Source organism: Pithys albifrons, chromosome 9, assembly GCF_047495875.1.
Source record: "Pithys albifrons albifrons isolate INPA30051 chromosome 9, PitAlb_v1, whole genome shotgun sequence".
NCBI classification, from domain to species: domain Eukaryota; kingdom Metazoa; phylum Chordata; class Aves; order Passeriformes; family Thamnophilidae; genus Pithys; species Pithys albifrons.
Window position 1 is genome coordinate 12644013 of NC_092466.1, and position 22726 is coordinate 12666738.

The 22726-nt window shown below is 40.9% G+C and overlaps 1 protein-coding gene across 1 annotated transcript in view; it reads right to left on the reverse strand.

The window, feature by feature from the left end:
• The window catches only part of SORCS3 (sortilin related VPS10 domain containing receptor 3), a 279510-nt gene that overhangs the window by 30576 nt on the left and 226208 nt on the right, over positions 1 to 22726 (reverse strand). The window contains exons 13-16 of the mRNA XM_071563732.1: positions 22582 to 22673; positions 17925 to 18032; positions 2836 to 2953; positions 1217 to 1350 (exon numbers count right to left, since the gene is read on the reverse strand). Of these exons, the coding sequence (XP_071419833.1) occupies positions 1217 to 1350; positions 2836 to 2953; positions 17925 to 18032; positions 22582 to 22673 (452 nt within the window). The remainder of the gene's footprint in view (positions 1 to 1216; positions 1351 to 2835; positions 2954 to 17924; positions 18033 to 22581; positions 22674 to 22726) is intronic.

Genomic DNA, 22726 nt, shown 5'->3' on the forward strand with positions numbered 1-22726 from the left:
AGAACAAAGGGTAAAGATCTCATGAGTCAAGTTACAGAGTCTCAGATGTAATTTTGGCATTAGGAACAAATTAAACATCCATCCAGATAAGATGAAAATCTCTGCTTTGCATCCCTGAACCTCTCTTAATGTCCAACTACTATGACATTCAAGAGAACACTTTGGTCTACATTTTTACTTCATTTTCCTGCATTTCAGTATGTTCATGCTCCAAAATGGAACTGTTAGTCTCAGCTGGCCTAAATCCAAATAAACGTACAGATCTCACACTTCACTCCTCTTCAGAAGTATTCAGAGGTAAGTGAAGTTTCCTGGAATCACATCAATACCGAGTCAGAGACTGATCTTGATAAACTACTATAAAAATTAAAATGTTTTCTCAGCTGATCAGCTTTTGTGGTATCTTGAATTCTATTTAAATGACATTGTGATCATTTAAGTTCAAACATCATAGATATTGACAGTTTTAAATCTTTGAAATATTGTCTATCACAGGTTCCATGTAGCAATTCCTTGTGCAGAGATCCTGACTTATGCATTCTCCCATCTCCTATCTCTGATTGTCAAACAATATCAAGCAGTGTTTCATTTTTCCCATTTTATTTTTAAGCTGTTTTCAAAGTGACCTTAAAGCAGTTTGAAAATTATGGCCCCATTAAATTAGAAACACCAACACTTATGCAAAACAAGTAGTTATATCTGACAAGGGTGGGCTGCACAGTCATGTCACAGAAGCCCTTTCAGAAATTTCTCAATAAAACATTGTTAAAAAGCAACAATTTTTTTTCCCCAGCAATTCAAAAGAATAACAATAAAAAATATGCATCTTTTGTTAGCTTGCTCTCTAGGTATTTAGTGACCTTCAAAGTGAGGACAGAGAAATTTCCTATTTTTCCTGAAAGGGACGTGTTTTGGACCAGAGAATTCCTGGCTGTCACTCTTTTAGAATGACAGACAAAAAATGTCAATCAGTACATGCAATTTTTCCTTTTGAATTCCAGGCTTGGATTTCTCATGGAGACTAACAAATCTCTCCTGCAGGTGGAAGGGAAGCCTCCCTCACACAACAGGTATGGGGGTCATAGTTCTGCTGTATGGTACCACCACAGCCACAAAGCTGCATTAGACTCAGTATCTCTGTAAGGTTTTCTGTCTGGGTAGTATTTTAATCACCACAAGAATAGCCCCTGCAAAAAGTCCCCAGTCACATACTCACCACTCAAAGTCTCCTTGACCACAGACACACGGTTCAGACACCACGGTCTGGGAGTAGTCCCGACCTAGGGAACACTGGGCTCCAGGCTTGCGTTTTTTATAGATCTTCCTCTCTCCCATGACACAAGGCTCCCCCTTCATTAGCCAAGGAACAAGAGGAGAAAGAGAGTTGTAGTGGCACCTGTGTTCTAAATGGAACATTTTGTCAAATGATGCCAAAGGCAATGAAAACCAGCAATTACCACTGGGAGAGTTGGAAGCTCCCTTTTGTGCCTTTGCAAAATTAAATTCACCATGGGATGACTCATGAATGCAGAGTGTCCAGCATTGAGCTGAGATGCTAGTGACTGTGTGCCCAAAATGCCTGGATGCCCAAGCAATCACATCCACTTATGCCATGTTTCAGAAGGCATCCACCACTACCTAGTCCTATGAATTACCCTGAAAAGACAGTGTGTAGGCATTCTGGGGTTTCTTCCATATGTCAAATAAAATCTACAGCAGAGGAAAGTGGCCAAGCCTGAAACCCAAGGCAGGGACAAAATCTAGGTGTGGAATATAGGACTCAACTCCCTTGCTCTTTCCTTGACAGAACTGGCTTTCTTATAGACCTCAAATAATCCTGGTGGGATGTTTTAGTGGGCTTTTTTTGAATTTAAAGGTTCCAAGAACACCACTGGGAGTAGCAAATCTAAAAGAAAACGTTTGATATTTAGGTGAGTTGCTATAAACAGAATTTTCTATGATGCAGAAATAATTTGTCTGCATATAAATAAGAAAAAAAAAGATAACACCTAATTGAAATGCTTCTCTTTCCCATTAACAATGATATCCAAAATGTCTGTGCGGTTGAACAGGTGTCTTCCCTTTTCTTTCATTTAAATTATTCCCATTTATTCAATGCTATGACTTCAGTTATCTGACACATCCTTGCAAATTAATGCTAATTTCTAATTCATGGATTTCATTCAGGAATATCACAGTGCCAATGGTTCTGGCTCTAGTTATGTTGCCCTGCAGGGTGAGGCCTCCTGCTGGTGGCCAGTAACCCATAAGTAATCTACAGAGGGTATTGAGCTCTCAGTTCTGGTCACTTCAGGACCTAAATATATCCAGCATGAAAATAAGCCAGAGTGTATGAAAAGCACGTATACTCAACTAGAACAAAATAATTTGGTCTTCTCTGGTGTCTTTTATTCAAGAGCTCCCCAGAGTTTTATAGACACCTGCAGAACCTGCAGGATGAATAAATGTTTTTATTTTCATTTTTGAGTGGGGAAAATATAGGCAAAATGAAACAACATTATTTTCATGAGTCGCTGACAGAGCTACAGAGAGTTCAGTGTCTTCTACAATTCAATCACAAGGTGAGGTTTTACATTGCCCTAAGCACTGAGGCCAAAAGGATCCAGCTGGTACAATGGATTATTTTTATAAAAATAGAAGTTAATCTCCTGAACTTGCCCACAGAAGACCAGCCCCATGTTTATTCATGCATATTCTTCAAGGGATACAAGAAAATCCATATGCTCTGCTGGAAAGAACAACTGCATTCCTACCTGGCAACAGAGAGTAGAGAACAGGAACCCACATCAACCCCTCCCTACACAGTGGGAATACCTGGTTGTGCAGATGCCAAGTTTGGTAGTCATCTTTGTTACACCTTCGGCTGAAGACAGATTTGTAATCCACCTTGACCAGCTGCCATTCAGAACGAAGACTGAAGTGCCCAAAAACTCTAATCAGGGGAGATAAAAAACCCAAAAGAACCAGAGTCAGCCAGGCATGCTTCCATTAAGCAAATAATGTCCCACAAATCTCAGCTGCAGAAACCAATACACAGCCTCGGTGCTTGATGTCAGAAAATGGTATTCAGTCATGGATAGCATTTTCTGTTCCTATAACAATCCTAGGATTGTTTATCCTTTTCCTGACACCTTGTACAGCCTCTGTTGGAAGGTCTTTCCATGGCTGTAGTACCTGGCACAATGGGACGTGAGTCTAATACTTATATCACTCAAGAACAAATACATACTCAGGTTAGAACTGAGTAAGTGGGGAAGGACTTGTCTGGTAGAATGGATTTATTTGGTAGATTGTTGCTGGCTCTCTAGAACAATTAGTGTATTCCTAATTGTGGTATATTAGAGGTAGGAAACACCATGGCATTCAGGCAAAGGCACAGAAGAAGCAGCAATTCCTGTTCGTCAGTACAGAAGGCACATCCCGGAACTAGAAAAATCTATGGAAACCAAAGCAGTATGGAGTGACAAGGCACTGGTTGGAAGAAGAAGAAGGGAGGAATCAGAAAGAGCACAGGGGAGGAATGCAGAAGGTCTCCAAAACTGTGTTCAAATAGGAATTCTAACTTCAGTTCCCCTCCCCACTTTTCCTTGGCACTAGGTAAGTCCCATTACCTCTTAGACCACAACTTCTGTCAGCACAGTCTTGTCTGTGCTGGATGTGATGCATCACTGAAACTTCATTCCTGCAAAGCAGCAGGCAGAATTTAGCCCAGCAGATTTATACCAGTTTAGGATTCTGCCTGGCTGTTTATGACACAAAAAAACTTAGCAAAAGAAGGAGAGAACATGACCTAACACAAACACTTGGATGAACCCAGAAGATAACAGGGCCAGAGAAATCCAAGACTTTGGCAATCAAGGAAAATTTTGTTCCTCAGATTGACCCTTGGCTAACTGTCCATTAGGACAGCAAAAGGTTTCTTTGTGCTTTACAAAAAACATCAGAATTACTTGACTTTTAAATCTATTAAAATAAGCTAAAAAAAACCTCCGACACTGAAATTCTTTCATGACAATTAATGAAAAAAAAAACCCCAAAGTTTCCTAAGTGGAAAGAAACATATTAGCATTCCAAAAGCACAGAGTATTAGATAGTCTTTAATTAAATGATTTCAAAGAAGATCTTTGTGTATAATTGCTATAATTTAGATGGAAACAATATCACACTAAAGGTAATTACAGGAGCGTGAACAGAGAGGGATGTTTTCCTCTGTGCTGCAGAGATGGTTTTGGGTCACCTGATTCCTAAAGTAGTAACTTCCCCACCCTCTCCTTGCTAATAAAAAGCTCCTTAAGGCTAATCTGTCACTGTGGAGCAGGCTGCAGAGGTAGGAGCTGCAGGGAAGCCAACAAGTACTTGCACCCTGTGTGAGCAGTGCTCACCAATACCAAATGCCACCTGGGCACCTCCAGCATGGTTTCATTGACCAGCCAACAGGATGAAGGTTATGTTACAGTTCAAGATGACTTTGTTGTGCATTTGAAACTTCTCTGAGTTGCTATAAGCAAACATAAGGAATGGAGAAGAGGGCTATGTTAACTGTGGGGCTCCACTGGTGTCTCAAACAGTTTTCCTTGGGAAGTGATGAAAACCTTACCGGTTTGTGAAATTAAAAATAGTCTAAACAAACAATCACAAGGCACAAACCCTCACTGACTAAAATCAGGTATTGCAGCTGAACTCTGCTTTCATCAGGTCTGTGAACTACATCACTGGATGTTTTTCCATTTAGGCTAAGGTGCATACACCAGTCTTTCCCCAATATCTCTTGGGGTGGCCAGGTCCAGCAGAGGGTTGGGCAGATGGCAAAGAGTTGCAGTATTTTAAAAGTGCTAGTGTTCAACTATCAGTAACTGTTGAGCACTAAGTGCTTTCTGTATCCAGTCTAGACAAAACAAGTCCCAAGAAAAGAGATGCAAAACCACATTGCTGGGAGTCTCTTTTTCCCTACTCAAACAGTGAGTCCTCATATTGCTTTGAGGATACTATCTCATACATCTTAGCTTATTTCCATGTGCCAAGCTCTCAATTGCTTGTTGAAAGGATAAAAGACAATAGAAGAGAGCCAAGTTTTCAAGGTCCAATTCTGAGAAGCCAACAAAAAGATAATGTTTTAATTTTTCCATATAAGAAGTCTCATCTGGAAGTCCTTGAGAAGAAATAAATACAAGAGCCCAGATAGTATTTAGACAGGTATTTTTGACTAGGCTCAATTTAACAAAGGTTCTCCAATCTAAGCCATGGAATGGTAATTCACAGACTTTAGACTGGATAGGCTTTGTTCTGTCTCTCTGTGTAAGCAGTTGAATTCCACCTAAAATCTTACCTAATAGGACAGAACCTTCTTAGCTCATTCTATGCACAGTTCACAGTGGAATCATTGCTAAGAAACCACAAAATGCATTCCAAGCCCTTCTTTGGAGAAAAAAGGCAAGGTTTTTATTGCAGGACTGGATGTCATTAATTTGGAGAAAAAATGTTAAAAAACATGGAAAACAATCCTGAAATGCCTGCTGATTCACAATGGACTCATTTTAGAAAAGGTCACTGATAATGCTGCTATAATTATATCTTTCATTAATTTTTTAAATACACAATAATTTACAAATGCAGTATATAGGGACTGGATAACCTTGTCCAGAACCTCTTTAAAAGGCTTTTTAGATTTATACAATACTCTCTTCTCAAATTGCATTGTTTTTGCCTTATCATTCCTTTCATTGTTGACAGTTGTGCTTTTTATGAAATTCAATACTGCTCATTTCTGACAGGTCATCAAAATGAATTGAGGGTCACACAATAAAAACTCACCTATCTCTGGTCCATGGATTCAATCCCTGTCCCTGTTTAAGGTATGAGAACAGATCTTCTCACATAATAGCTCCTGTATTGCTCTCAGGAAAGGCATCAACTGTATCCATCTGCATCTATCCCTGCTGGCAGTTTCAGGCGAGCTGCCCATGCATGAAACTGTAAATGTCTTCTCAGGTCTTCTATTATTTCTGAAGGAAACCAGTAGGACATTGTATGGAGCAAGCAAGCACTGAAGCTGCCTTTACTTGGTTGGTCTGGTCTGGATATTCATGGCAAACTTCTCCCTTCAGTAGTCATCCTAGTTTCTTTGTGTGTAACACCTACTGCCATCACCTATGCCCCTCAAGTGAGACAGATGACAGAAGCTGCCAAGGAAGGAAGCAGCTGGTAAGGTAATCTTCACTACACAAAACATCATAAGTACCCTCCTTTCCAAAGCATTTTTCCTCAACTGGACATCAACAAGGTGAGAGACATGAAAAGGTTGGGGGTTTTTTGCTTCTCTCAAGTTACTCTTTGTACCTCTGAAGCCAGATTTTAACAAGAAGAGGCCCCACAGGATAGACTGTAAGCATTTTTAATACATAAAATAAAACAAAAGCAAAAAATACAATATACTTAGTAGACAGCATCTTTTGAGATTAACTACACAAGCAGATGGATGAACCAATGGAAAAGTAAAGCCAGAGTAACAGAGAGCCAAATATATACTTTAATTGATAATACTGAAAGAAAAGCTAATTGCCGTGTCATCAAAAATAGACTTTCATTTAGAAAAGCTTGAAATTCACCTTGATTTTTATTTCTTTATATTGCAAAAGAAAAATGCTTGCAGAGAAAGTGTCTTAGTAGGCAAAAAATCCCCAATAGCAAAATCACCCAAATTAATAAATTACCTGAGTCTGTGCTTTTGTTGCAGTAATGTAGAAAGCCCAGCAAGATCATCAACTGATTGCAGATAAAATCCTGCTTTATTTACATCTGTGCATCTAACAGATAGTGCCAGAAGTAGATATTTCATAGCGAACCCAAGAAGTGCTATAAAGCACAACCTGGAAGAATCACTTCCTGGCAGGGAAATAAGCGTGTGTTGTTCTGGTTTCTTTGTTCTAGTCCCCAGGAGAGGATGATTTTCTCTCATCAAAACCAGGGGGAGTCACAGATCTGTGCAGTCACAGCTACAGGAGCACTGAGTAGTTAATCCACAACAACGGAAGATGCTCATTCTCTGATGTCTAGCAAAGAGGAGCACATGTTGCTACTGCTGCAATTTTAACAGATAACCAGATATCCAAGGAGACCATACCTTCACAGCAAATATCACCAATACTGTCTCATGAGCAGTGTTTGGTCAAAGCCACCCTAAATGCAGTGGCATAGCACAGGTTGGAGAGTTCCTCTTTACAAACAGCTCGGATAGTTACCAGATGGGCTGATGCACAGCCACCCATGGTAGGTCCCACGCAGCTTCAGCTTGGAACCATCGGTGCAAAAGTCAAGGACTAGAATTACTCAAATTTGACTGGTCTGCTGCCTTGAACTCTGAAGGAATTTAACATTTTGGGCGTGCTGTGTAGACATGAACCTGAGCAGTTGCCAGGTAAAGCCTGCATATGTCTAAGCTCTGTATTTCCACTCCTGTGGCTCTTGGCAAGCTTGGAGAACAAAGTTCTTTTACAAGACCTATTCTGGCACTTATACAACCAGCACTGAGGTGGAGATAAGAAGTCTAGACAGAAAAGAGCTATGATATTGCCATTGGTTATTGTACTTTATATCCCAATGCTACATATTCCAGAAGAACTAATTAGTTAAGCATTAGTAAGATATGAATACCACTTGCTGCTGTTTCCTCTGATCCAGAGAGCTGGGTAACATGGACCAGAGGTAGGGGTGTGCCTTGGAAGAAACAGTCAAGATTCAGCCAAAGGTACTAGCTCTAGCTGAGAATTGATTGTACAAGGTTCTTTCACATTCATAATTGCCTTGATTTGGTTTGGATTGTTCTCCCTACTAGACAGGCTGCTCCTGCATTTCCTGGGAAAATGGTGAGCCGATGCTTGAGTTGCTGGCTCAGTGAACACTTACAGAAGATCTTAATACCTAAATGTACCTCCATCACTTGTTGACATTTATAGCTTTTGAGAAAATAAAAGAAAGTGTGACAATTTCACGCAAAGAAAAGGGTCTGTTATGAAAGCTGGATATGAAATCAAAAGGGCTGTGTAATCTCTCATTTTTTTTTCTTTATTAGGGGTTTAGTGGAATTAGCATTAAAGGAAGTCACTAGTTACACGGAAATTGGATGGAAAGGGACTGAGACAAGGAAGTAGAACTTAATTGAAAGAGATGCAGATCAGCAATTTGGGAGGATGGAAGAGGGAGAGTTACCCTGTCTCATGCCTGGCAAGATGATGCAGGGAGTAAGAGACTGGAAACAAAGGAAACGTAAAAAATGAAAGATGACACTGGAAAGTCAGGCAATTGTCAACAGAAAACACTGCCTAATTTTTTTTCCTAAATAATAAATACGGTTTTTAAGAGCCACTTTGGAGCTTTTAATTCAGTTGCTTTTGGCTGACCTGTCAACTAAGAACAATAGCCTGAGGGCAATGGGTGATGATTCAGGGCTGCTGTACTTCTGTCTGTGGATCAAAAAAAGTAAATTGGCTTTTGGGTTTTTTAGGAAAAAAAAGAGGTACATTTTCTTCCAAATAGAATATACCATCCATTTGAATCTAGATTTTCAGCTGGTACAAATTAGTGTAATTTAGACCATCTAAATAGACCATCTCAGATAAAAGGCCCTGTTCTGCTGCTACTATTCAGAGGGAAAAACAACAACAGCAGTGAAACTAACAAGAATATACCAACATCAGACAGCATCTTGCATGAAGACAAATTTGTTCAAGAAAATCTTGTTCCGTATACTATTTCCCAAGGAGAAGGGTCAAACAAGAATTTCACAGAATTTCTCATGCAGATGAAATCTGAAGGACTTTCATTTCCACTTCCAAGTGAAACCAAATGTCATGACATGAAGGTTTTCCACTGGAGAGAAATTCAAAGATTAGGCCACTGGCAATCCATATTGAACTGATTATGGAAAGCCAGATTTCATGTCAGGAGGGAGAGAGGAGATGGGACAGGCAAAGAGGGTCTGTGAACAGAGAGAAAAAAAACCAAAACCTTGCAATAAAAATCCTGCAGTACAATCATGGCAGATCCTTTTCCCTCAGCTTAGGAAAACAGTCCTGGGATTATTCATCAGCTCAATGGGCACTTCTTTTAAAGTGGTAGCAGAAGAGGAAAACCACTACAAATGACATGGTACAGCATGATCTTTTAGTTAGCAACCAATGCCAAATGCAATTAGTAAGTAATCTGCAGAACATGTAATTACGAAGCAGCCCTACAGTTTGGACTTGGTTTCTTTATTAGCTACACAAACACTACACAAGGTAACAGGGGAGACAGGGGATTTTTATTATTATTTTTTCAAATAGAAAGGGCTATCAAAATAACAACTTACTGAATAACACACCAAACCTTTTGAAATTCGGTCTCTAAAAAATTTATTGCCAATGTTTTCAAACCACTTTACATGACAATTGCTTCAAAAGACATCCCAGCAGCATGAAAGGGAGTGTGAGACACCTAGGAAGGGGGATGGGAAAGCACATTAATTTTTAATGCTGTTTTTCATGAGTGTTCTCTCTCTTCTTGAAAGCAGTCATGGAAGACAACCAGTTTCTGACAGTTTTGAAACCGGAAGATGCTGCCACTCTCTTCTAGAAACGATACTGGCAGGTATTAGCAATTTGTTTCATCCACTAACAAGTCTGTGGTCTCAACAAAGGCAGGTGCTGCTGTTTTGCCAGAAGCTGGATAACACAGCACATTTACTCATTTCGATCTTTCATCCTATGAATCAGCACATTCCCAGCCAGAGATGTCCAATACAAATGTGGAAGCCATTGCTCAGAAAATGTAAGCTCAGAACACGTAACAGGTGAAGCAGAGTGATGAACTTTGCTTGGGTATCAGAAAAGGTAGCTCAGAAGAGGGAAGAGAGAAGCTCTGAAGAGCTGCTTTCCACTACTCATAAATAAGCAAATGATCAAAAAGCTATTAGAGTGAACTCTGCAGTTGACCCAGCATGGAGCCTTGCAGCTCCCAGAAAAGCTGGTGTGCTGTACCACCCTTTGCCCTGTGAAGGATCAGGGCCAGGTTGAGTTGGGAAGGTGTTAAGGCCATATGGTTTCTTGGTCTCTTGAGGGTTGGTGGGATCAGGACACTGCAATATTTCATGTCTTGCTCTAACACAGAGGTGAAAGACTCCAAGGAATGAATGAGTGCACAGCATCCTGCCCTTATCTGTGCATGCCACACCAGGCCCGAGTGCCTCATACAGCCCAGCCCCACTGCTGGCAGGAGGACAGCGCAGGACCAAGATCCATTTGTCCTTACTCAACAACACAAAAAAACAAGCACAGTAGACTCTAGAGAGAATATGTGGATTGTATTGCCATTAGGCAAATCTTATCCTATTAGGGAAAATAAATCATGTACCAGCTCATTCTGACTCCTTCTGTAAGGAATTTGTTTTTTTAACTAATTTCAGTGAATATCAGCCTCCAGTCAGCACATCTTTCTCTAGTCATCCCCTCTGCATATACTTACCTCTCCATCCACCTTGTCTGAGCATTACAGATATGGCTCAGCACCTCCTTCCCCACAAAGAATAGGAAAAGTCTGCAAAATGGGGTACTCACCTACAGCTTAGGAGACCCGTATTAATGCCAAGCTCTCCCTGTGACAGCCTCCTAAGTGACTGTCCATGGCACGCCCCTTGTTCTCCTTTAATTCCCCTACCAGCACAATACAACTAACAATGTTGATTTCTTTAGCATAATATTTGATTTACTCTCCATAAAGAACACTTGACTCCAGTGAAAGTAATGTTTTCCCCAGAAAGCCAAAGATAAACAATACGTGTCCTAAAGCCCAATGCCTTCTTCATGTGTTATGGCTCCTGCCAGGAATCTTCTGAGTACATGGTGCAACTGCTGGGAACAGATCTTGGGTCACAGACATCCTTCTCCTACAGCCAAATAAATCACATGGTGCTGTCTGAAAAAGATTACTCTAAGTAAATGTTCTCATCACCTGATTTGTCTATTTGGGTGCCACAGGAAGACCTCAGCTCATAGTGCAAGTATTAACAGCACAATCAATATTGTGCCTCTGTGGACTGTTTAGGTGAATTCATGCAGTGATCCAAAGGCTAACAAATAGACTTCTCCTCTGGCAGAGAGGGAGATGGGAGGAGGAAGTGACACTGATTAATCTGTGATCGTTAATAATGTTTTTTACTCTTGCAAATGAAGATAATGATATGGGTAATCAACTGTCTTACTTTAGGGTATAAACTGATCATCTGCTGGGATAAAATGGGAATTCCTATAACACATTGTCTTGTCCATTGTAAAACCACTTGATGGCATTAGCAGATTGATCATTTTCATGCAAAGTCCAAGCTATTCATTACTTCCAGAAGGTTTTCAAATTAGATCAGATGATACAGGAATGCAGCTCACTATACAAAATGCCAATATCCTCTCAATCATTTTGGTTTCCTTACTTAGTAATTGTATTTGGAATTTTTTTCTCAGATCAAGTTCCAAATTCTACTTTTTCTTCTGTATGCAGTCAATAGTTTCACAGATTCATTTTCATTTCATGGATTCTATTCTGCAGAATCCTTATGTATGTTTACGCATTGCGGTCTGCACAGCCCCATGAGTCAGGACAGTGAAAGGAACTCACAAGGACACATCAGAGCCTTGCAGGAAAAATCCATAGCCAGTAAGAGTTCCAGTTGCACCAAAAACAGATATTGCAATAAATAGAAAAAGAAAGGAAAACTGAAATGAGATATGAGACCACAATATGGACAACAATGAAAACCTACCAGTCCATTTGCTATCCAATTGTACCTATGCAATTTGGATAAACCAGGCTTTGAAATCTGCCTTCCAATCTTTCAAAAATCCCACAGTTTTGGTAGGCCTGAGAGCATGCACAGTCTGGCTGGCCAGCCTTGGCTTCCGAAGGATGATAAATAAGGATAGAGTTCAGAATCTTCAGCACAACAGACCCCATACATGACCTTGTCTCTCATTTTCTGCACTGGAAGCTGCAAGTCGGATTTAGCTTTCTACAGAACTCCAGTGAAATCTTTCATCCAGATTCCCTCTTCACCAAATTTTTACTGGGTTCAGCAGCAATCTCATGGTGTTTTGCCATCCACTTGCATCTTCTCTCATTCCCTGAGATTGCTACCAGGGGTGCAGGATGGGGGACAAAGGCTGGTCCCCTAGGGAGAAAGCCAGGTCCTCTGACCACATCCCAGCAAAGGCACTATTTTCTATTAATGGTTTCACCTTAACATTTCTCAGCACAACCACTCAGAGGTGGCAGACCCACGGCTCCCCACCCCTAAGCAAAGGGGCAGAATATTTCAAGGACAGTGTGTCATCTTGTCATTTTCTTTCCTGTATGAGCTTTTAAGTGACAGGAAGAGCTGACCAGAAGGGAGAGGATGTTGCCTTGCTTCAAGACCAAAGATGATAACCACCTTATCAGAAAGCAACAGGAAAATGACTCTTGGCTCCCATGTAATTTGTAACTCAGTGGGAGTCTGGACCTGGGAGCTCCTGCCCTTTTCTTTTACTCTGTCTGCTGAATCTCTGAGTGTGAATCAGAGTCTGTCCTTGCCTCTCCACCTGTACCTTCTTTGCCAGTCTCTTCCAGAAGTCAGTCAGTTCTTCACAATAAAAGATAACTCGTGGAACTTCTGGCCACAGGATAATGTGACTGCTAATTTTTTTAGGGGAAAAAAACCCTCAAAAAATAGAAAAACTCATGAATGTCAGAGAAATACAAAGAATGCCATGTTTGGCCAAGAAAGTCCCTTATTTGCAAATATCTGTAAAAGTGAAAAGTGTATAATATAATAATATGTTTTAGGGTTTTGTTAATATATATTTTTACCATCTTCTTCTTGCCACTGGTGGAACATAGAACTAAGTTAGAGGAACCTCTGGTCTGACCCAGTATGGCCTGTACTCTTAATACTTTATTTCTCACCTCAAATCTCCCCTGGCATGCATCTCAGCTTTTCCTACATTTCTCAATTACTTACTCATTCTGCCTCACTCTTCTGCCACCCAGTGATGGATTGCCAGTCATTGTATGGGTCTCCCGGAAAAAACTGCTCCCACTTCATCTCTGGTAAAGCTGCATGGCCACGTAAACAAAAAGGTGTTAGAGAGGGCCTGGACTCGCAACCTATTCATTTAGAACCAGGGTCATTTTCTTACACGCACAGCCAAGGGCAGCAGTCACAGTGTTGACAGACCAACTTTCAGCTCACTGAAAATGTTAATACTCAATTATGCATACACAAATATATATGGATCATTAAGTATACAGATACAGAAATTCATACATATTTGTATACATACATGTGGGTGTGTCTACATAAATATATGTTTATCAGTACAGACAAACTTAATGATCCTCATCTATAAATGAGTGTCTACACACATACACACATAATGAATTTACTAAAATGATGCAGGGCAGTGAAGTAAAAAGGTTATTTCTCTTAATGTAGGTTTGGAAAGCTGCTTAGCACAGGAAAAGAAGTGGCAGGGGTAATAATTATGAGTCAGAGCTAGAACACCATAAAGCCCTTCTCTGGACTCACAAAAACATCTTGTCTCTGATTTGAATGGTACAAACTAGCAACTCTCACAAGCAAATGCTGCTTCTGCTTGGATATATCACGATCAACTAGAAGGGTAATATAATGCGATTCCCTTCCCCTGCTGAATCAGGCCAGTACCATGCTGTGCCTATGGCTTGTCAAAAGAGATGTTAAATCTGACCCAGCGGAACATGACATCATTAAAAAGTATACTGGTTGCCAGTGAGGGCTACAGGACAGAACTTAAAAAACTGTAGATTTCAGGAAGACTAGTACATTGTAGGCATTCACTGCATCATATAACAACATGTCTAACCCATTACCCTGATGCAATGGAGTTAGTTTCCTAAAGGATCCTGTGTTTTCTGCAGCTGCATTCCCCACACCTGCACCAAACACAGCAGTGTGCTTTGGTACATAGCTCTACAGAAGCTGATGTGGCCATCTTGTCAGACGAAGTAAGTGTCAAAAAAACAGCGAAGGGAACTTTGAAAGTGGATGAGCAGCCAGGAATGGATGAAAGAGAGTGGATTCACCTTGGTTAGGCAGTAGATCCACAGCAGACCAGCTCACACAGTCTTACAGTACTTCCCTGTGTATCACAAAACCACATTCTTAACAGACACCACTGAGCTTGTAAGGAAATCATCTGCACTGTTATAGTCATACAAAATAACAAAATCATAGAATAATTTAGTTTGGAACAGACCACTGAAAGACATCCTGTCCAACTTCCCATTAAAAAAAGCTCTAAATTGAAAGTACGCTGAGATATACAGAATCATATAAAGCCCCTACATGGAAATTTACAGATTTTACCGTACTGGCAAGTTCTTTAGGACTGCTTAGGACATGTATACACAGCACAAAGGACAGAAGATCAAAAAAGTCTAGGATACTCATACAATAAAAACACATACTGCAACTGCTCACATAATAGCCATGAAGTGGTATGAAATTCTGTGCTAAAACAGTTGCTGCTTCCTACAGCCCTTCACAGCATGTGGCACAAAAGTTGGGAAAGTAATTCTACTGATATATTGATTTTAATAAGATAGTATTATGATAATATTGTTAATAATGCAATATGTTAATAATAGTTGGAGTATAATGACTATTTAATACACATTCCCTTCAGAATATTATTTTTTAGACGTAGCTGAACACAGAACATCTTTGTACAAACCTATGGAAGAAATTTCTCTAAGCAGGAATCAGTCGAGACCACTAGTCGAAATATTTTGTGTTTTCCAGGATGAAAGACAAAACTTTAAGCACCACTCTTTAAAAGACACTAACCTACTCAATTTGACAGTACACGAATATGACCACAGTCTTGGTCTCTCTGTCTCAGTCCTCCTTCTAGTTTAAGAGCTCGGACTGAACCCATGCTCAACTGGGGGATGCTAATCCCAAATGGTTATGCTCTTCTCATCTTGAAACTTCCCATGATCTTAGGGATTTCTATGAACGAACACCAATTCCATGTATCTACAACCTTATCTCGGTTCAGAGGATGGCCAGAGGCAATAGAAAGGCCTTAATTTCTTCTTAGTCAAAGCTTCCACAAGCTCAACATGATCCTACACTGTCTTTACAGATTGGTGTACACTAAAATTCTCACTGTAAGAAATATTTAAGTGATCTGCATAGAAACAGTTTGGTTACAAACAGGCCCTTTCCTCCTCAGTTCCTTCAATGTTGTGGATAGGAATGTCTAAATATTTATTGCAAGTATAGTGTGAAATTTCTTTGTATAGTTTTTACAGACTAGTAAGAATAGTTTTAAAAACTGCTAATGATGACAGTAATAATAAAACAATACCAATACCAATAGCATTGGCAATGAATACACAATATTCAGGAAGATAACTCACTTCCCACATTCTGCACCAGAAGACTACAGAGTTATAAATAACAATAACCTTAGATTTATAATCATCTTTCATCTCAAAAGAAAACTGCATTGATTTATGAAGTAAATGGGCTAAATCCACAGCTAGTTGCAACTGATTAGTTCCATTGATTTCAATGAAGATGCTGATGTGCAGATTTCTGTCAGCTCAGATCTGTTTCTCTACACGTGTACGTGCATGTGCGTGTGGTTAGAAAGTGACACACATTGCACATTGTATAAAGGATTTTGCAGAAAAAGACCATATTACCAACACAGAAAATTATGCACTATCATTGCACAGAGTGCAGAGAATTGGAAGTTCTAATTTTTATCCAGGAGTTGGCATATATTTCCCCAACAGCATGCTCACAACAGTCTTGTGAAAAGGCTCAAAGGTATATCATACGCTGTTGCATTTTGCTCTTTGCAAAAACGGGGCAATGTTTGCAGACAGAAGGCAGCAGATGCACAGATATATTTTTCCATACAAACAAGTAGTCTTCTTTTTCACAAAAAAAACCGACAAAGCCAAGATATAATTTTGGGATAAAGGAAAAACTGGCAATGGTATCAGAATTGATACCAGCTATACTCCAATAAAATCTCAATAGCTGTCTGCAACAGGCACAGAAGCTGCCTTGTTCTGCCCTAGCACTGTTCGGGAATAAAGCATAGGAGTGCTGCTCATTTGGTTATATATAAAAGTGTAAAGGACCACCATAATTACTTAGCCTGGCCTTCCTAAGACACTTTTATCACAGGAGATCCAGGAGTTGGCTGCACCTTCCTGAGACCCCCAAGACTACAGCACCAAAAATATTTATTGTCATGGCATAGATGGCAAAGAAGCCAGTTCAAATGACCCTTTGTTAGAAGAGTAAAAGAGGATTTTGTCCCAGTCCATTTCTTGCAGCTACGATGAGCTCAGCTTTGAATACAGACTTCTCAACACAGTGTTAGTGTAAAGCTGATGTGGATCTGGTTTTTGAAAGGCATAACAACACAAATCATGCAACAGTTGGAATAAATTAAAATCACTAGCAGAAATGTCCAAGATACACAACTATTACACTGTCCAAACTTCCTCAGAAACTGATGACAACCATACCCAGCAGTCTACTCTCAGTTTGTCACTACCTCTGACACCAGCAATGAGTTCCACCTACACATTTCTGCCATATAAGTAGGCAGATAGTCTGAAGTCTAGAAAAAGAATAAACTTGGCCTCAATTTCTTTTCTCTTGCAAGAAGTGCAAATCTGCAGGATGTGCAGGTGCAGGAAAAACAAATTGACTGCAAGATGAAATTTAGAGTCTGTCTCCTGCCCCAAACTGGAGTGGTACAACAGTCCCTGATGAGATTAACCAAAGACATTCCTTCATGCCACTGCAGATATGCTTTATAGGTGTACCTCAGACTAAGGTATCTTAGTCACCTTGCTTTCTGATCCTATTCAGAAAGCTGTTTCAGCCAGCTCAGAGAAAACACAAGTAAGAAGGCATTTCTGCAAGCAAGGAAGGCAGTGCATCTACTTCTTGCTTTGTTCAGAATCCCAGAGCAGAGTGCTCCGATCTGCTTTGTGCAAGAGTTCAGATGACTCCTTGAAGATGCCTTTGAACTTAAAAACTTGCCTCTCTCCTCTGGTTGTTAAATTCAGATCCTAGCCTGTTCTTGGGCCAGAATTACTCCACCAATTCCACCAGCCTCACCCAGTGCTTCAGCACTCTTGGGAGGAGGAAGGTCCAAGCACCTTCAGTGCCAGCCTAGGCTCTTCCTTCACACTATGGATCAACGATAGCATACTACTACCCAGAACAGGAAGGTTATTCTGAGCTCAGCTCTGTATATGCACAATGAGAACACTTTTAGCTTGAGCTAAAACCCACAGCCCACAGTGCAGATAGCAAGCAGTGAGGTTGGGGATATTCGCACTCAGCAGCAATCTCAAAAGACAGTCACACTGCACAATTGGAGCAAGCACAGAACTGACATTAGGTGCAACCACACAGATCTCTGATTTATGAAGAGCACTGCAGTCCCTCAGCCATCAGATCCAAGGAACACAATCTGAGCAGTAATTATTAGAAAGGACCTCTTGTTACCAGTAGATGTAACCTGACCAGGGCTACACCACTCCCCAGAGAATTAAATTTGCCTACTGTCCTATGGGAATTCCCAAGCTACAGCTTAGGACCACCCCTGTCACTACTGGAAAGGGTTTGGCTCCATCATCTATTTGCCATATAATGCATGGACATGTCAACCAAGTCTGGGACCATCAGCAAAACCCACAAAACAACACTGTGCCTTCATGCCACACTACATGTGTAGCTCCACAGTGCTGCATTACACATCATGAGGCTTACCACGCACTTGGGGGTCTCCATACACCCCTTCTGTCATCACTGCTGTACTTACGTCATTATCTGGGTCTCTATGCCAGGGTCTACAAGCGATCCATCCACAAAAAGTGGTGTTGATGTGAAACTGTATTTACTCCAGGATCTTCCCTCATCAAAACTCATCCTGGGATAGAAGCAGACAACATTTATACACATAAAACACTTAGTTTAGAGCAACTGTAGCAATTAAATGTTGGCTAAGATCTGCAAGCTCCAGCAGCTAGATTTATAGACAAGCACCAATCTTTGCCATTTCCCAGCCCACTAAATTCATGATCTTGAAGTACTTTGAAAGATCCAAGCTTTAGAAAGCATAAACACTGGCAATAAGAACATGGATATACTTGATGCAGCTGTACATTCAGACCTCAAGGGATCGAGAAGCATTGCCAAGAACAGTTTCTGGATCTGGAATAGCACCTGGCATGAAGCATCACTCAGAGCATAAGCAGCTCTGGCCTGAATGCTTGAAAACTCCTATCACCACCATGGGACATTTTGACCCATCCATGTATCAGTGCCACATGGCATTAGCTACTATCTCTCTAGTCCTACAAATACTTCTTTGCATGTCCTTTCAGATGTGGCCCCAATTTTACAGACAGGTGAAGGAAGGAGACCAAACAGAGCCACATCCAGTAGATAGTTTGGTGCTCCTTGCCTGTTACAGTTGTGAAACAAAGCTGTATGCTGGTTAAAATTAAAGCATTTCTCTTCTTAGGGGCTGAGTGTTCACACTGTTGCTGACAAGCCAGGGTAATTCAGCGGCTTTTGATCATCTGTCTCTACCTACAATTACCATATGCCTTACTTTCTGGTTTCAACAAAAATCACATGTAACCTCACCCAGCTCATAGAGTCTTTTTTGAAGTAGAGTGTAGTGGGCTCTTAGATGAGCACAGGAGGATTAGCAAACCCTGCTCTCAGCTACACCCCAGCAATATCTCTGATAACTGCAGTAGAGTACATGAATAAATAGTCTAACCAACCACATCAGCAGACAGATGGGGTCAGGACAATGGTGTTCTCTGCTTTAGCGCCCCTTCCCAATCTCCCTCAAGACCTTCCCCTACTCCATCCATGGCTTCAGCCCTGCCCAGCCATGGCCCTGACATGCAGGCAGATGTCCCATCCTGGCCTCAGCCCTTCCATGTCCCCACCGAGCTGCCCAATGTCCAGGGCTGGGGCTGCCACTGGGTGCCCTGCTCCTGGCTGGGGTGACTGGACGGGGCTTGGCTGTCAGATCCTGTCCTGCTGCCCCAGGGACCTCAATGGGTTCATGGCTTTGCAGCCCTCCAGCTCTCACATTCCTCTGACAGCCTGTGACCACAACAGTGCAGGAAACAGCCAGAGGAGGGTGTGCACACCCAGCTGCTACTACAGCAGGTCAAACAGGCAACCTGTAGCTGTCAGCATCCAGCTCCCAGACCTGCTGCCCATGGACACTTCTGAAAGCAACCAAGCTGTTCTCTGCACCCAGACTCTCCACACAATTGCTCCTGCACAATTTCTGCACAGAATTTCAGCTCCAAATTGTATCAGCAAAGGAAGAACAAACAGAGAAGCCCAAAGGCTTATTGGCTATAACATTATTTGATCCTTTCCCAGCATGACTGTTATACAGTTCTCTGTAATTCTGTGAAGTACTTGGGCTTTGAAGGCTGACAGATTACTGTCAATGGACATTATCAAAGGGACATGGCACAAACTTCTTCTTTGAATAGCAGGAAACACTTTTCATTTAAAATTGAACATAAAAGCAAATTTGCCCTGTTTGATGGGAGTGGGGCTGGGGCATATTGCATGTGTGCATGCACACATGCATCTGAGTCTTTCAGGCAGGGTCCTGGTGGGAACTGAATCCCCCTCACTCCAAGCAGTTAGGACACTATCCGAGATGCCACCAAATGACCAGGAGACCACTATAGTGTGTATTACAAATGAGGTACACCAACTTCTCAACTTTGGTATGGAAAGCCAAGGCTGGCAGTCACCATTCTCTAAGTCTCTACCTCTCACATCACCTAGAAAGACACCTTCACCTGGATCACAATGCAGATGTGCCAGAATGGGAAGTTGACTTTAGACCAAAGACAGAAAGCTGGGAGTACAACAGCATACAAAAAGATTATCTGTCCTAAATCTATTTATTTAAATGTATGTATCTTCCCATACACCTGTGCATTTGTATGCATTCTGCTTGCATGCTTATCTCTCTAAATAGCATTTCAGTTTCTGGGGAACAGCATGCTTCATTAGCTTAGCTAAAGTTCTCCCAGCTTTTCAATTATCCGCCCCTCTTTTCTCCAGGATGAAACTTATTGTACAATGTCTCAGCCTGAGAACTAATAGATTTACATGTACCCTTTAATCTATTCCACTCCTGCCCATAAAACAGGTGCCTACTGAGGCAATATGAAGCAAATTCCAAAGCCCCTAAGGGTACAATTTTGGAGGAAAGCTGTTGGAGCTTATTGATAACAGATCTAAATCACTACTCATTTAATAGAGTGGGTGGGACACTCATAGTACTGCACATGCCATTGCATGAGACTTAGTGTAAAGGCAGAACATCTGAAACAAACCTCTGCAAAGCAAATAAAGGTGAACTGAGCTCTTTAGGGAAAGTCAAACTGGGACCAAGCCTTTACCAATACCTAAGTACAGGCACTTGTACGCAATGTGCTTTTTATGTCTGGACAGCCTTCACAATTAAAGACACAATTAAAACAGTTACTCCTGGCTGAAATAATACAATAATAAATGGTTAAAACATGACTTGCAGCTTTTTCAGTAAGTGGCACACCGTTCACTCCTCTGGAGCTCAACTTGCCACAGTCTGATCTATCTACTGCTGGTGACACCTGCTCCTGGCTAACACACACTTTTCCTGCCTCGACTCATACTTGGTTTGGTCTAAAGACCTTGATGTGGCACTGATGTCCTCCTTCCTGAGAGTACTTTACTTATAGTCATGGCAACGGAGTTACTTACCAGAGGCTTCTGTTTCTAGCCACATACCAATACACTCTAACCACAGACTGAAGTCTGCAGCTCATCATTGTGGGTCTGTCATGTTACTACTTTCCAGTTATGGATGCTGTTGACAAGAGAGCGCTGACGTAGACTAATCCCTTATCATGACTTGTTACAGCTGTGTACGCTAAGTTATAACTGCAACAAGTTTGCTTATTATAAAACAACCAACCCATTTCCTGAACATTAGAAAGCAAGAGAAAGATTGCAACCCTTATTTTGCATATAATGAGTTGCTTGTAATTCCACATGGAGGCACAGACTCTTGAAGAACATTTGGTTCCCCTATCCTAGAAAAATTGCAAAGCCTTAGGAATATAACCCAATACATCCTGCAGTTGATAATCCACTACCCAACCAAGACTAAATCACTCATTTCTTTAGCTCAGGTGGTAAAGAAATGTGCTCAAATGCAACATATTCAAAATTTTATAGAAATCTATGATGCTGTCATCCTAGAGTTATCTGTCAGGTCAGAAATATAAAGAACAGAATCTTTTTATATTGAAAAAGTAGCCATTAATTTGCTTACAGTACATGTCTGGAATGTTAGCTTGTGATGGGTAAAGACAGCCTGTCTTCAGGTGTCCAGCTTCAGAATGACTGCAATTTCACTGAAGGAGTTTGTACAATAATGACTCAGGTAGAGGAGACCTTAACTCTTCATCATTGTTGTCAAACCTCATTGCTTTCGGTTTCTATTTCACTGAAGATCACATTGCCTGCTCTGCATGAAAGGCATGCAATGGACATGTGCTTAGCATGATCAAGCTGAGAGACAACTCAATAATGCAGACGAGGAAAACAAATCTTGTCTCTGAAAGCTATTTCTAATGAATTCATTTCCAAACAACATTAGCAACTGAGTAGGTTAGTCCATTAGATGTGCATTAGACATGCCCCTCTTCCAGTCAAGACCAGAGACAGAAGGTGATGCTAACACACCCAGTTTCTTCTAACAGTGTTAATTCTGAGTTTCAGAATGCCTCTCTCCAGTGTTTAGCTGGTGAAGAGTCAGAGTGGCAAGAGCTAAGGAAAGGAGTTATCTTTAGTGCCAAGACTAAATATGTTATAACCCATTTGTAACAAAAGAGCGTCTTCAACTGAGAAATCATTTTTGCTCTAGTTCACCTCCAGCTCTATTCAGTTGCCACCACTGTATCTCTGGAAACTGATAGTTAAATACTAGAGGAGACAGATATGTTAAGAACATATCTGTCTTGTTCTTATCTACACCTACTGTCCCCTCCTCTCTCTCCCTCTATCTGTCCTAACAGGTTAATGTTAAATTCTGTAAACAAAAAACAGAAATGGGACATATCCTCTCAGAAATATGTGATGCACAAAGGATTACTTAGTATATATGCATCTGTAGGGAAGAAACCCCACGTGGAGGCTCACAGTACATTACCAGTGCAAAGAGTAATTCATAGATGTATATTATTATGTTTAGAGACGTTATATTTATAAAATAGTACAATAATCATTATATCAACCAACAAAACCAAAATGATGGTAAAACACAGATAAGAATTACTTAATTTTCTCATTATATAGACACTAGCAGATGTTGACCAGATGATGCCATATCTGTCAGATTACCCCCATCAGGAAATCTCAAAGTAGCGTTTCCTTACCACATGTGCCGGATGGGCACTGAAGTGTGTTTCATGGCCACTAGTGCCCCTCCCCAGTCTAGAAACCATACATTGTATTCCTCCTCGAAGATCTGCAAACAAATTAGGTATTGCATGAGTGCTCCACTCCACTGGGAAGAGTCAG